At 32.4% G+C, this 14804-nt stretch overlaps 2 protein-coding genes across 4 annotated transcripts in view; one reads left to right on the top strand and one right to left on the bottom strand.

Annotated features, from left to right (window-relative positions):
• LOC120090672 (prolyl 4-hydroxylase 1) overlaps positions 1 to 8248 on the top strand; it is a 33355-nt gene extending 25107 nt beyond the window's left edge. For 2 of the 3 annotated variants that reach the window (XM_039048397.2, XM_039048392.2), the window contains 6 exons: positions 2155 to 2229; positions 3682 to 3752; positions 3845 to 3896; positions 4026 to 4115; positions 7037 to 7129; positions 7935 to 8248. In XM_039048397.2, the coding sequence (XP_038904325.1) occupies positions 2155 to 2229; positions 3682 to 3752; positions 3845 to 3896; positions 4026 to 4115; positions 7037 to 7129; positions 7935 to 8048 (495 nt within the window). In that variant the 3' untranslated portion in view covers positions 8049 to 8248. Of the gene's footprint in view, positions 1 to 2154; positions 2230 to 3681; positions 3753 to 3844; positions 3897 to 4025; positions 4116 to 6838; positions 7130 to 7934 lie in introns of all 3 variants that reach the window. The other variant, XR_005485582.2, reaches the window with a different exon arrangement.
• Positions 8249 to 11590: 3342 nt separating this feature from the next.
• LOC120086071 (putative lipid-transfer protein DIR1) lies at positions 11591 to 12101 on the bottom strand. Its single transcript, XM_039042507.2, has one exon. The coding sequence runs from the start codon at positions 12054 to 12056 to the stop codon at positions 11757 to 11759; it is 300 nt and encodes a 99-aa protein (XP_038898435.1). The 5' UTR covers positions 12057 to 12101; the 3' UTR covers positions 11591 to 11756.
• Positions 12102 to 14804: the final 2703 nt, after the last annotated feature.

Raw genomic sequence — 14804 nt, 5'->3', positions numbered from 1 at the left:
AAAATTTCTTTATAAATTAAAAAATGTCTTAAAATATATAACCAAAAACTGGATTTGTTAGTGAATGAACTTGTTTATTCAAAACCAAAATGAAAAAAACCTACTCGTTATCAAACTATCCATTGGTGATTTATTGAGGATGTTGGAAAAAAAAAAAAAAAACAGATTGAAGAAGGAATGGATAAAACAATCTCAAACTTACATCCCTCAGGCAATTTTCTGATTAATACCTTGTTTCACAATCAAACATTAGGAAAGGATTGGATTGTATATCTTTTTGTGAATTTCATTCATCAATAAAACTCTTTCTTATAAGATAGAACTTGGGAAAAAACTATGAATTTCATACATCAATGAAACAATAGAGTGTTTTGTGGGATGGAAAGAGACCCTAATTGTAACGACCCGAGTTTAGGAGGGGTATATGAATGGACTGAGATCACATCCGAATGAGAGGGATCTTGAGGACATGAAAGTATGGTTGAGATAGGCTTAAAAGAACTGAAAGTTACTACCTATACCAACAAGGTGCACCTTCATTTTTGGTGGCTCAATCACAGGAATTCCAAAGTTAAGTGTGATTTGCTTGGAGCAATCCTATGTTGGGTGACTTCCAGGGAATTTTCCTAGGATACATGTGTGTGATGACAAAGCATGCTGAAAGGATTAGTGTTGGTTTGTGGGGATAGTCTTCAATCTTGGAAGCTCAAGAAGATAACGTGTCAGGTTGCGGGAGATGAAGGGGAATGCCGTGGCAAATAAGGTGTCGAATCTGGATTCCAAATCTTTATCCAAATCCTGGACCTGGGGCGTTACAGATGGTATCAGAGTGGGAACCTCTCCCTGTAAGATGTGGTTCGGGGATGAACCAAGTGAAAGCTGGTGGGCATGTAACGACTCGAGTTTAGGAGGGGTACATGAATGAACAGAGATTACATCCGAATGAGAAGGATTCTGAGGACATGAAAGTATAATCGAGATAGGCTTAAAAGAACTGAAAGTTACTATCTATATCAACAGGGTGCACCTTTCTTTTAGGTGGCTCAATCATAGGAACTTCAAAGTTAAGCGTGCTTAGCTTGGTGCAATCCTACGTCGGATGACCTTTTGGGAATTTTCCTAGGATGCATGTGAGTGAGGATAAAACATGCTGAAAGGACCAACGTTGGTTTGTGAGTATAGTCTTCCATCTTGCAAGCTCAAGAAGATAACGTGTCAGGTTGTCGGGGATGATGGGAATGCTGGGGCAAATAAGGTGTCGAATCTGGTTTCCAAATCCTTATCCGAATCCTGGGCCTGAGGTGTTACACTAATGAAGTGTGGGCCGTGGTGAGGTTTCACGTTTCTCTTTGAGCTTCGGTTTCGAAGATTTTTTGTAATTATTCTCTTGGAAACATTTTACTTGGTTGGAATCCCTTTCTCTAAGGGGTCTTGTGGGCTTGGTTTTTTTTGTATGTTCTTGTATTCTTTCATTTTTTCTCAATGAAAGCAGTTCTTTCTATTTAAAAAAATAAAATGAAAATCTTGGGAAAGGATCTGCGGAGGAGGTATGAAAAGGAAATTGTCCCAAAGAGGTCAAAAGATTTAGACCACTAAGGAAGAGATTTCTTTAAAAAAGGTCGATCAAGTCAGCATAGTTTCAAACCTGAAAGAGGGAAGGACTCATCTAGGGAAATCAAGGCATAGATAAATAAGCTGATGATCCAAAGTATTATTATTTTCCTAATAATTTTTTTTTACTTTAAATTTTGAATGGGTTTGCTTGGCTAAAGTGTGTATTTTTAGAATGTTGCAAATTTGTGCCAATAATAATGATAAGATAAAATATCGTCGTATCGTCAGAAAAAAGAAATAATACCGTTGTTTATGAGTAGATAATCTATTTATCTTGAAGTGCTAATACTTCTATTTTTAGGGTAACTTTATTTTTTCTTGCGTGGATTTATTTTCTCTTGATGGATTCTATAGTTCATGATTGTGATTGATAGTTTTGCTTCATTCTTTTGTAAACGATATTATTTTTTGTATTGGAGGTCCCACTTAGTAATGCTCATTTGGTTGAAGGATTTATATATTTTCCCTATTAAAAAGGATTTTTTCCTTTCAGCTGATATTGTTATGTTTTATGGTCTTCCTTCTGGAGTTATTTTTCAGGGAGTTAAGAGTGATTTCAGAACGAGCTCTGGAATGTTTTTAAGTCATCAAGAGAAAAATTATCCGATGGTCCAGGTATTAATTACAAAGAAATTGTTGGTATATTTTGATGTTTCAAATAATGGACATGGCCATATGGATGTGCTCAGAAGTCAACGTTATTGAAAAACTTTCAATTTGGTTAAAGGTGTTCTTTCAGACAAATTTAGAAATCTGTTTCAGTTGTTTTAGACAAGATTTTTATTTAAAGAAAACATAAATGATGATGTACGACTCCTTTACGGTATAGTCTATTGGCATGCTAAGCAAATCCACTATAAAGTTTTAAACTATAGACGATTCCACAAACTTCAGATTCTCATTAACTTCAAATAACCAAACTCAGTTCTTTAAGAGTGACCAACAACAGTAGCAGACTTTAAACCAGTAGTCACTCAACAGAATAAGTTTTATTTCTATTAAAAAAAATGGTAAATAAGTGGCTGACCAAAAAGGGAAAAACTAAAAATTACTGCATCAGTTACCAGACATTTGCCCCACAGCCAAACACAAAGACTAAAGCTTCTTGAAAAGATCTTGCGAGAATTTTTAAAGAAACAGATCAAGAACTTTTAAAGCAACAAATCACATCATTTCCTTCCCTAATCCCTCCAAAGAAAGGTTTGTCCTCAAGTTTTAGGCGGCCAAACAAAAGGTTTCAGGAGGATGGTATTTAAAAAATCAGCAACATTGAAGGTGGGGTTGATCTTCAGATTCTGAGGTAGATACATATGCACTGTCACCAAATCTCTCAAGAATTTGAAAGGGTCCAATCTTCATAGGATGGAGCTTAGAGTAGGACCAGAAGAAAATCTTGTTATCTAGTTATTCACAAGTTATCAAACTTCCAAACTTAAACTAATGCTTATCCTCGAGTAATGCTGCAAAATTCATTTCTAGCTTAACCTCAGTGCGCTAAACTACACTGCATTTCCCTGGCGCATATTTTTTGCTGTAGCTCGACAATGTGCTGTAAAAATGTCCGACTATTTGAGCCTAAACTTAGTTCTGCCTTAATTCCTTCAAGGGCACCTCTTCCTGCCTTAGCCCTATTTCACCTGGCTCTCTTCCTACAGTACTTCCTAGAAGTTTAACTTCTAGTTCCTAGCTTGGGTAATGCACCGACAATTCTCAATAGATTTAAACAAAAAAATGCTTGAATACGCATCTGTCAGCCCATTTTTTTTAATTCATTGTTTAGGTCACCTTTTATGAACTTTTTTATGAGTTCGATTTCTCATTTAAAAAAATTGGAAAATCTTATAGGAACTCAAAAAGAAACTTAATCATTGTGCACACATATCATAAAGCTTGAAGTGACATAGTTATATACCACAAAGGAATTAATACATTACTGAAGAGCGATAGTCAATCATTAACATTCGATCCTTATTCCTTAACATTGAAGTGCATTTGAAAATTGTGGATCTTTGGTTCTCTCTCTCGGTTGGTGATAGACTTCCTGTGTTTTGGAATCTGTGAAAGCAGGCAATTGAAAAAAGAATTTCTGTCTATTCTCAAATACCAGTAGAAAATGGAGAGCTCATTCAAGTGTTAAGGTATGGATATAATTTTGTTTCTGTGAAGATGCACGTGAACACGAAAAGTAGTTTGTACTTCAGTTTTAAGTCTAACATCTTAAGCAGTACAGGTACGAGAAGAATCAATTTTACAAGCCTCATCATGACTACTTTTCTGATACTGTAAGATTTTTTTGTTATTTCAGCCATGAGCCCTAGTATTCTAAAATCAGCAATTATTTATGTTTAAGTATGCTGAACTTGAGCTTTTGCTGATGGCATGCATCGTTTCTTCATGTCCTCATTTTATAGTTTAACTTGAAGCGTGGAGGTCAGCGTATAGCAACCATGCTTATGTATCTAAGTGAAAACATTGAAGGAGGAGAAACCTACTTTCCTAAGGTATTTACCATTTTCCTTGCTGAACTTTTTTTGAATCGAGAAACAACTTCTCATTAATGAAAGTGTTTATAAAGTTTAGGAGATACAAATTCTCACAAGGAGAGGAAAAAGAGAGAGGAAATGGATAACAAGTACATCCAAATAGAGATAAACTTTCAAACGCCTATGACCAACAAAATGCCTTCAGCTGCAGAAAACAAAGACTACCACATTGCTACCAAAGAAAACCAGAAAATGACCACCAACCAACAAAGGACCAAAGAAAGAGCAGACAAAGCAGACGGAAAGTTCTTTGCTGATGCATGAACTAAAATTCACAGAACTTGAAAAGAAACAATCTCATAACGCGCTAAAAACTTCCAACAAGAGACAAGAGGACGACACAAGGGCCAACAAGAAAAGTTAAACCGCCACCACTTGAACTTCCAAAAACAGTGAGCTAAGGAACCAACCACCAATTAAAGAGCAACCCAATGAAAGAGCTCCCACGATCTCAAATGTTTGAAGCAAAAACCTAATTTTGATAAAAAAAACATACTGCCTCAACTCCTTAGTAGGGTGGATTCCTTTGAGTTGTATACCACAAGCCTTAATTAAAGATGAAAACTTTGAAGGAATTGATGAAGGAATTATAACTAGCCAAAAAGATTGAGAAGCCACAGTCAAGTTATCTTGGACATTATTCTTAAATAATGTCTCAAAAGCATCAACAACAGAGTCCACAAGATAAGGATCTTCGGACACTATCTTCCAAAAAAGCTTCAGAGCTCCACACTATTCAAACTAACTTCTCGGAATCAAAAGCATGAATACATTAGAAGGAACAGGTTCTGTAGGAGGAGAAGAGCTAAAATCCGATTTAATTAAGTTAACATTAGAATCGGAAGGAGAAATAACTGATTGACTGAAGGACTGAAAGAAACAAGGTGTCTGTTGAAGCGACTAATTGTCTCGAGGCAATAACCCCTGATATTTTGGAAGAGTCTTGTGTAAGTCATTTTCCTTGCAGAATTAAATTTCATTGCTAAAATGTATTAGTTTTCTTACTCATTTTATAAAAACCAATTAAAGAACAAGACAATTACAAAGCTCGAAGAGCATAGACGCATCCTCTTAGACAGAAGTCCAGTTCGATGTATTAGTTTATGTAAAAAGAAAACCACTTTTGCCAACCATTTCGTAGATAATCAACTTGTTTATTCCAATTTAGTCATGGAACTAGGAGTTGATACTGAGCCCCATAAAAGGACAGGACAGTATTCTTATTTCCCATTCGAGTCTCTGATGTATGACAGTGGAAGCAAGACGAGATGAATGGGGTGAGAACTACGAGCCTAGAAGCATGCATGGATGGACATAACATTGGAGTTTCAATGCAACATTTTTTAAAAAAATTAGGAAGGGGGAGACATTCAACAAAATATGTTTTTAAAAAGTAATTTTTGCAGACTTTCCTACTTACCGATATTATATAAAAAAATTAGGATATTAAGGTAATTTCTCAACCATTGAATTTCAAGCAAATTGAAACATTGTAGAGTCAATTGTATTTCTTTGTGGACAAATATTTTCCACATTGAAGTGAAGTCTAGTGTTTCCATAAATGACATAGCTTTGAAGGGGGTTAAAAAACCGTCATTTTTGCATCTTCTCATACCAGTACAATCAAATTTAGTAGGAGTGAAATCTACTTATTTTATTTACTTAGTTTATTTCCTTAGGGTTTCAAACTTTTATTATTAATATCCTAGTTCCTTGGCGTACATATTATGAATATTGATTAAAAAAAGATAATTATTTTAAATGATAAAATTGCTGTAAATATTTTCAAATATAGCAAAACTTCACTATTTATCAATGATAGAAAGAAATACACACTGATATACGTCTCTATTAGTGATAGTGATAGATGTCTATCAGTGTCTATCATTGATAGACAGAAATTTTGCTATATTTGAAAATATTTTTCAATAGTTTCTATATTTAAAAACAGCCTTCAAAAAAAAAAAAAATCTGTGTTTAATATTCTTTTTCTTTATCCCCTCTGCAAACCATGTTTTCCAACTCCATGCGTCTTGAGCCTGTATCAATGTGTTTCACTAGCTGGACACTTCAAATCATGTATTCTTCTCGTTTTCTCCTAGCATGTCTAGAGGTCCTCATTGGGCACGGGCATGAGCACGTATCAATAGTAGTACTCTAACTCAAAATGGAGCATGCATGCTAAATAGTCAGAAAGAAGAAGGAAAAAAGAAAAGAAAAAAGCAAAAAAGAAGAGGACAATAAAGAAATTCTAGCAAATTATATTATGCTGATCGAAATCAAATAAATGTGGTAAAAGAGGAGAGTTTCAGACTATACTTGGAAAACAACTGTATTATTTTGACAATTAGTCTGCTTTCCAATCTTTTAGTTTTCTGAGATAGAAAGCAGCATGGTGCTATGGCAATGGCATCTTGCAGCTGCAGGTTATATGATTAACTGTCTATTTATTTTTACTCAAATTTAAAAACCAAAATGTTTGATATTTTTAGAATTTTGGCGAAGATTTCATGAGTGTTAGTAATAAATAAAATAAATAACAAAACTAGTAGTAAACAAGTTTAGCCTTTTAAAAAACTGAAGTAAGATTGTTTTCGAATTTGACTGTAGAATAGCATCTGATTGTGTTTATTATGGTTTAAAAAACTAATGGACGTTTGGATTTATCAAATGGCCAGTAGTCCATCACTGAAAAGGAAGGCCACTGTAAGACGAAGAGAAACCTTTTTGATGGAGTACTATGACACTGCAGAATTTAGCATGGCTTTGAAAGACAGAACAATGGCGGCTTTTCCCCTTTTGAATCTTGTTTTTCTCATTGGATCCAAGTTTCTGGCAAGTGTCGTGTCTTGAATTTTCCTTTTGTATATTTTCTTCAGGCTGGTTCTGGTGAGTGTAGTTGTGGTGGGAAGACCGTTCCAGGACTGTCAGTTAAGCCAGCCAAAGGAGATGCAGTGCTTTTCTGGAGCATGGTATGTTTCTTTTGCCTCTTAAAATAAAACGAATGATGTGAAAACAAAATGATTATGATTTTGACTACTAAATCCAGAAATCGATACCTAAGGGATGCCTGATGATAAAGGCTTAAGATTTATTTCAGATTTACCCTAAAACTCGTGGTCTGAGACCCCAGCCTCATCTCGAAAGTTTAACAATCAGGAGTTGGTTTGCTAATGTTCCTGTTCCTTGTTTTTCATTTTTCATATTTCTTACCAAAATTGTGTAGAAATTTTGGAAATAACCAAATTGAGTTTCTTGTTTCTTGTCAACGTCTCTAGTTTTCTAAAACATAAATTACGACATTATTCTATCATTCTCGACTTATAAAAGGGATAATCAATATTTAAAAGTAATTAACATGATCTTTTTTATATTTAACTTAGTTTTCATAAATAATTTTTACTTTTTTAATCTAAATATTCGAGAACAAGAAACAAGAAATAATTATCAAACAAGAAACAAAAAACAGTTATCAAACATAGTTTGTTATTCTTTATTAAAAAAGTAAAAATAAGGAACAAGAACCCAGAAACAAAACCAGGAACTTCACCAGACGGACGAGCCTTTAAATTCTTTCTCAACTTTTGGAGTTGATCATAAAGTGGATTAAGAATTAAAAGTAGGAGTGACCCATGAGTATAATAATGAAAAGGGGTTCCCTGTTCAAGAACATAAAACCAACTAAAAAAAAACCCCTATCCTCAGAGCCTGTTTGGAACAAACTGCCAATAGATAGCTTTTGTTTTAACCATTTCCTTTTGTATGTGATTGCTTCAGGGCTTGGATGGACAATCAGATCCAAATAGCATTCATGGAGGGTGTGAAGTACTGTCAGGGGAAAAATGGTCTGCCACAAAATGGATGAGGCAAAAGAGTACTCTGGTACCATAATTCAAACTTTCTAGTTCCATTGTATTGTATATCAGCATTGAATATTTTACATATCAACTAATAAATCTATTGAGAAAGAGAGAGAGAGAGAGAGAAATGGAGAGAGCCTAATTTAGATAGCATATTAACATAATAACAATTACAGTGAATAAGTTTATTTAAGGAATAATACAATACAGCTGCAGCTGCATCTGATGTTATTTCCCCTACTGTCATGTCAGCTGAGCCTATTGTTTCTTTTCTTTTTTTGGGTCAAGTGTGGGAATTCTCTAAATACCCTTGTAATTTGTATTTTATCTATTTTTCTTGCATGACTATTACAAGGATAAGTTTCAATAGTCAACAAATTTTGCTCCAAGAAACTATTAAGGGATGATTTAGAAGATGTTACTTGTTAGTGTTCATTGAAATTACTATTCACATGGAGTCTAACAGAATGTGTGAAGGGTTTAGGGGAAATATTATATGATATTTATATACTATAGTCATACTATGTGGGAGCTTTATTTTGTTTGTTTGTTTTGTTTTTAAATTATTTTTACAAAGTATATAGTTACACATAACACTATTGATTAAATTATCAAAATACCCCTAGTTGGTTTTAGTTATAAAGTTACATTTTAGTCCTAGAAGTTTGTTTCAAAACAACCTGGAAGGTTTTTGTCGTTTCTTGATTCTGTTTTTAAATTTGATAAGTTTAACAAACATGTGTTTGGTATGATCTAAATTTTGTTTTTGAAAATTGTTTTCAGATTCCATGGTCAAAATAATGCAAATTGTGAAAAATAACTACAAGTATAACTATTTTAAAATGCATAATATTTAATGGATAACTATAACTATTTTATGGTTTATAAGCATAATATTAAATACATTGAGAAAAAAGAACATAGCTCAAATGAGATATAGTATATGTTAGCTTAGCTCTTGAGATTTTCAAATTATTTACTCAAGAACCCTCAATTATCTCTAACGGCGCGTTTTGCAAGTTGAGTTGAGTTGAGTTGAGTTAATAATTATTTGTGTTTTAGATGCAGAATTGAGTTGAGTTGAGTTATGAATATCTGATACAATTTTTTGTAACCTAAAACTAAGAGGTTTTTTTTTTTTTGTTTTTTGTTTTTTTGTTTTTGCTTTAACTTTTTTTTTCCACCAATCCACTACACGCATACTTCCCCAAATTTTTAATACTCATTTGAAATGTAAACTTAATAAATAAATTTTATAATTTTTCACATGTAACTATTGCACTTAATGTAGATAAAATATTATTATTTATATAATCAACAACCTTACAACATACTTTAATGATTGTGAAACATATGAAATTGAATATGTACAAAAAATAAAAAAAAAAAAGGGTTGCTATTAGTGGTGTGTATATATATATAAACATGGCCAACAAACCCATTTTATGCATACAAAAAATTATTGTTCATTAAAATAGTCAAATTAGTCAATTTTACCATATAGGTGCGAACAATACCTTATCCTAGACTGTGGTGGATTGTTAACAAGTAATCCGTCTATTGGATGTTTGTGACAAGTAGGTTTGAAAGGATGACCTAATCATCCCAAATAATTCCTCAATGTCAAATTACTATAAAAAAGAACTATTAAACATCATATCCATAGAAATTTAATATTATGACTCTACTAACATTTAAAGTTTGGTCAGTCAAACATTAAGATAGTAATTTTTATCAACTCAATCCAACTCATGTTGGTGAGCCAAATCACCCTAAGACTAAGTGTTGGTCTTATTTAGCTAGAAATATGATTTAATAAGAATGTTGACGATTGCAAAATAGGCAGGAAATTCTTGTGCAGTTTGCTGCTTTATTCTCCCAACATTTTATTTCAAAAATACCTTTGCATCATTTGTACGTAGATTTTCCCTCGATGGGACACATATGCCTTTCACATCCAGATCTTCAACCAATTAGATTTATTCACGTGCTCTAGCAGTTAACAACATATCATCAGAGATGTTCACGGGGTAGGGCGTGGTTGGAGATGACTTTCTTATTGCCATCTCGGCTCCCCATTTCACTTTCCATCTTGCAAAATTATTCGTTTAATTTTGCATAATTAGGTAAGGGATTACCCACATTTACTCTTCCTTTCTATGTTTGTTTTTCTTTTTGCATTTTCTCTTCTTCCTTCTTCCCTTTCTCTCTCTCTCCCATGTCTCTTTCTTTGTTTTTTTTTTGTCCTTTTCCTTTTCCTTTTCCTTTTCCCTTCCTCCCCCTTCCTTATCTTCCTCTTTTTTCCTTTTTTTTTTTTTCCCATCCTTTGTTCTCTACAAATTTTAATGAATCTGAAATGAAGGATTACATCTAAAACGAAGGCCAAACTTCTTCATTTTATGAGCAAAAGAAAGGCACAGTCAGATATGAAATAAAGTTTTAGATAAAGGTGTACAAGGATTGAATTGGATTGAAGGTATTTTTTGGACCAAATCGAATATTCGAGTTGGTCGGATTGGTGATTCAAAAGACTCAAGTAAAGTCTCCAACCCAACCAAACCCTTAAAATTCGGGTTGGGTTGTCGGGTTATAATTATTTTTTAGTTAAAAATATATAAATTTATCTACAACACATTACAAATAACTAAAATCTCATAAAATTCAAATGTTAAATACCAAATATCTATAATATTTATTACACACTTTAAAAAAGACAAATATCATAACTATTTTTTAAAAAAACCCACAAAACTTTAAACAAAGAGAATATATATATAATTCGGGTTGGGTTGGGTCAATTCAAATTTATTTGGCCAATCTGCTACCAACTCAACCCAACCAAAATAGAAAAGTTTAACCCAATCCGACCCTAATAACAAAATTAATCTAACTCAATTCTTATATTTTGGATTGGGTGATATGGGTTGTTTGAGTTGTTGAGTCATTTGAGCACCTCTAGTTTTAGATAGAGAAAAAAGAAAGAGAACGGAAAAAATAGGACCTAATGGTGGCCATAATAAAAATAGGTTTATTTTTAAATATAAAAAAATGAGTCAAAATATTTACAAATAATAACATAATATCATAATTTATCTGTGATAGACCGCAATAAATCACGATAGACTATTATCTGTGTCTATCTGTGTTATGATAGACACAGATAGTAGCCTATCGTAGTCTACTACAAATAATTGTGGTAATTTTCCGTGGTTTTGTAATTTAAACTAATTTCTCTTAAAAATATGTGAATTTATTTGAGATTTTCCATTTTTTTAATCTTTAAATACATGAGATACACATTTTTATTCACTTTCAAATTCAATAATTTGTAGCTTTCTTTAATTAATTTATAAATGAACTGAAATTTCTCATTCAAAGTAAATGAGAGGATTCACAAAACATACAAATGCTTTCTTTTTTTCTCCCTAAAATCATATAATGAACATAAATTTGTTTTAATCGACGTTTTGAGTCACAAAACTAAAAATTTTTCCAACTAGAAGTTTTTCCACCACAAAATTATCAACACATGTACTCAATATAGAGCATCAAAACCATGAAACATAGAAGAGATGCAACAAACAACCAATGTACTAATCCAATAGTAAATATGGTTCAAACTTTAAAGGAAAAAGATACACACCCTTTTACAACAGTTAAATATGAGGTTTAACTTATTCTTTCCCTGCTAAATCAACCATAGTTCAACATCATAAAACACTCTAACAAGACACTTCCTCTAGCAATTTGGAGAGTTAGGAAGCTTGCAAATCTTAGGTAGCTGCATTGCAAGATTAGGGTCAATGCCAAGAGAAGAAAGAGCTCCTGAGTTCCGGTATGCACAAAAGCAGTGCAAGTCGGCATGCGAAAGCGCCATACAGCATCGAGCGGTCGGCGGTGTCGGATTCGGAGGCGTCACTGACGGTCTACATGCATACAAACCAGCATATGTCATGTTGCAAATGGTTTGAGCTTCACCAAAACCAATCACAACCATCAACACCAATGCCAAAGCCACAACCTTTATAGCTTTATCCATATTTCTCTCTTTTATGTGTTTTTTTTTGAGTTGTTTTGAGAATTATTTGAGAAGGTTTTTATAGAGAAATGAAGGAAGAAGAAGGTGGAAAATAATAGAGATGTGTCCGTGAATGAACAATAATGGAAACAAAAGGATAAAATAAAAAAAGACTGTGCTTTCACATGTGGCTTTGTATCCAAGTTGTGATAAAGGACAAGTCTTTTACGTACAAGGGATAGGGATTGGTCATTCCTTAACATTATGGTCCATTCATGTTTTTATGTGAAAGATGAAATGAATTTCAATATATCCAAAATAAAATAGTGAAAAAGTTTAGGACTTGATAATATTTTTGTTTCTTGTTTTTCATTTTTTAAGAAAGAGGTTTGTTTAATAACTATTTTCGTTTCTTGTCTATATATTTTAAGAAACATTTCTAAATAATGAGACCTATTTATTTTTAAATAAGGCAAAATTTTGATCACTTTTTTTTTTTAATGTATATTAATGTATGTTGCATATTTTTTATGGGAGAATTTTCAAAAATAGAAAAATAAAGAAAATTATTTACACAAAATAACAAAATTTTAATCTTCTTTGATAGAGGTTGATAGAAGTATATCAATGTCTATCAGTGATAGAAACGGATAGAAGTTTATTACTGATAGACACTGATAGACCATGTAATTACCATCTGTAGTAGTACTATCGTGATGGTGAAGACATCTGGTTGACTGTTAACCCTCTTATATGCTTCCATATAGTAGAGTGGCATCATCCAGATTGTGTGTTGAGACTATTCGGTCTGTGACAAACGATACCTTCGTTGTCTAAAGAAAATATATAAATAAATAGGAGTATAGTATTTTAGATTATAAAATCAATTAATTTTTAAAATTAAAATATGTATTATATAATGTATTATAAATTATATATATGATATTGCGGAACAATAATTAAAAAAAATTTAAACATATGACATGTTCATAAATGAATTAATAATAATTTATATTTAATGGACTTAAAAATTGCTAAACTCTTTGTATAGGACACCCCCGCTCGCATGTCTCTACATGAATGGTCAGGATCTACCATTTGTAGTAGTTTACAACACTTGCAAACTTCTACAAAGTGTGCCGTATCCATAGTGTCACCAGGATCAGGTATCCCACCTTAATCCTTATACTAAGACCTATTTAGGTTATCACTTAAGGCATGATCCACTTGTATATCACATATACATGCTTAAGTTTACATAAGATAACCATGGAGTTTTGTTTATTGGATATGAGTAAATGCCAAAATTAAATAACAGTTATTTTATTCATAAAACAATGTGTATAATTACAAACAACGAGACTCCAGGAGAATTAGGACACCAATCCCAACCGTATATATATATTTTAAAAAAGTAATTAAAATTTTGCTAAGATTGAAACAAGACGTGGCATGAAATTCAGAATTTTAACCTTTTTCAAAACTAAATTAGCAAGTTTAAGGACAAAATGTACTTTTTGTCCTTCCAATTTGGAGTTGAAGTCTATTTGGTCCATGAATTTTTTAATATAAATAATTTTTTTAATCAAAAGTGTTTAAATAAAAATGAAACTTTAAAAACTAATTTCTTTCCACGTCAATCCAAACATACCATTAATTTAACTTAATTTTAACTTTGACCAAGTCAAACTTCTCTTTTCCTTCTTAAATTTCAAAGATCCAAATATCTTCTCAAAATTTTTTATTAAAAAACAAAAAATCTAAATAAAATGATTATCTTCTCCAATAAACTTAATTTTAACTCCAAAAGTAAAAAATTACATTAAATTCTCAAAACCATGAATTCGAGAGTTAAATTAAAATATATAATCTAAAAATTTGAAAAATTTGAAAACTATGGTCTTATTTGATAATCATTTTGTTTTGAAAATTAAGTTTATTTCCTTCCCATTTCTTATCATGATCTGCATCTTTCTCAATTACAATGGTTGAATTCTTACCTAAATTTCAAAAATTAAAATAAAATTTTAAAAACTACTTTTTTTAGTTTTCAAAATTTAGATTTGGTTTTTAAACCATTGGTAAAAAATAGATAACATGGAGGTGAAAGTAGTATGATGTAGGGCTACTTTGGGAATTTATATGGTTGTATCTTATTTGTTTATTTTAATCATTTTTCATTTTAACATTTTAGCTTAAGTGTGACAAAACCTTCTTTTTTGGATCTATTTACATGAGGATAAGATTAATTAGTTGTTAGGTAGTTTAGGTGTGAAACCACCCTTTCCCTTTGGGTCTATTTAAAGGGAACTTGTTATCATTTCATTCATTATTCACATCAATAAAATTCCTTCTTCAAGAATCCTCCAAGAAACTCTCTTCTCTCTTGCAAACATTTGCATCAATTGGTATCAAAACCCTCGATTTAGGGCCTGATGGTGACTAAGAACACTAAGAATCCCAAACCTCCTACTGCTGATGCGGAAACATCTCCATCTTCTCCACAATCCTTCAACCGACGCTTGACCATTGTGGAAGCTGCACTTGAAGAACAAGGCTCTTGGCTACTAGATGTACAATCCAAGATGGTTGCTCTAATGGCAATGATGGCTAGAATTCAACAAGCTGTAGAATTCCTCACTCAAGAAAAGGGCAATGACACTACTGCCACTATCCAAGAACAAAATTTCAGACATTTGCATATTCAAGAAAAGGATAATCCGTATCACCCCGTTTTTGCCACTGTCCAAGAATAGCATTCCAACCTTT

Source organism: Benincasa hispida, chromosome 1, assembly GCF_027475165.1.
Source record: "Benincasa hispida cultivar pf3 chromosome 1, pf3_genome.v1.1, whole genome shotgun sequence".
In the NCBI taxonomy this organism is placed as follows: Eukaryota; Viridiplantae; Streptophyta; class Magnoliopsida; order Cucurbitales; family Cucurbitaceae; genus Benincasa; species Benincasa hispida.
The sequence above is the reverse complement of the archived record's forward strand: the minus strand, read 5'-3'. Positions and strand labels throughout refer to the sequence as shown.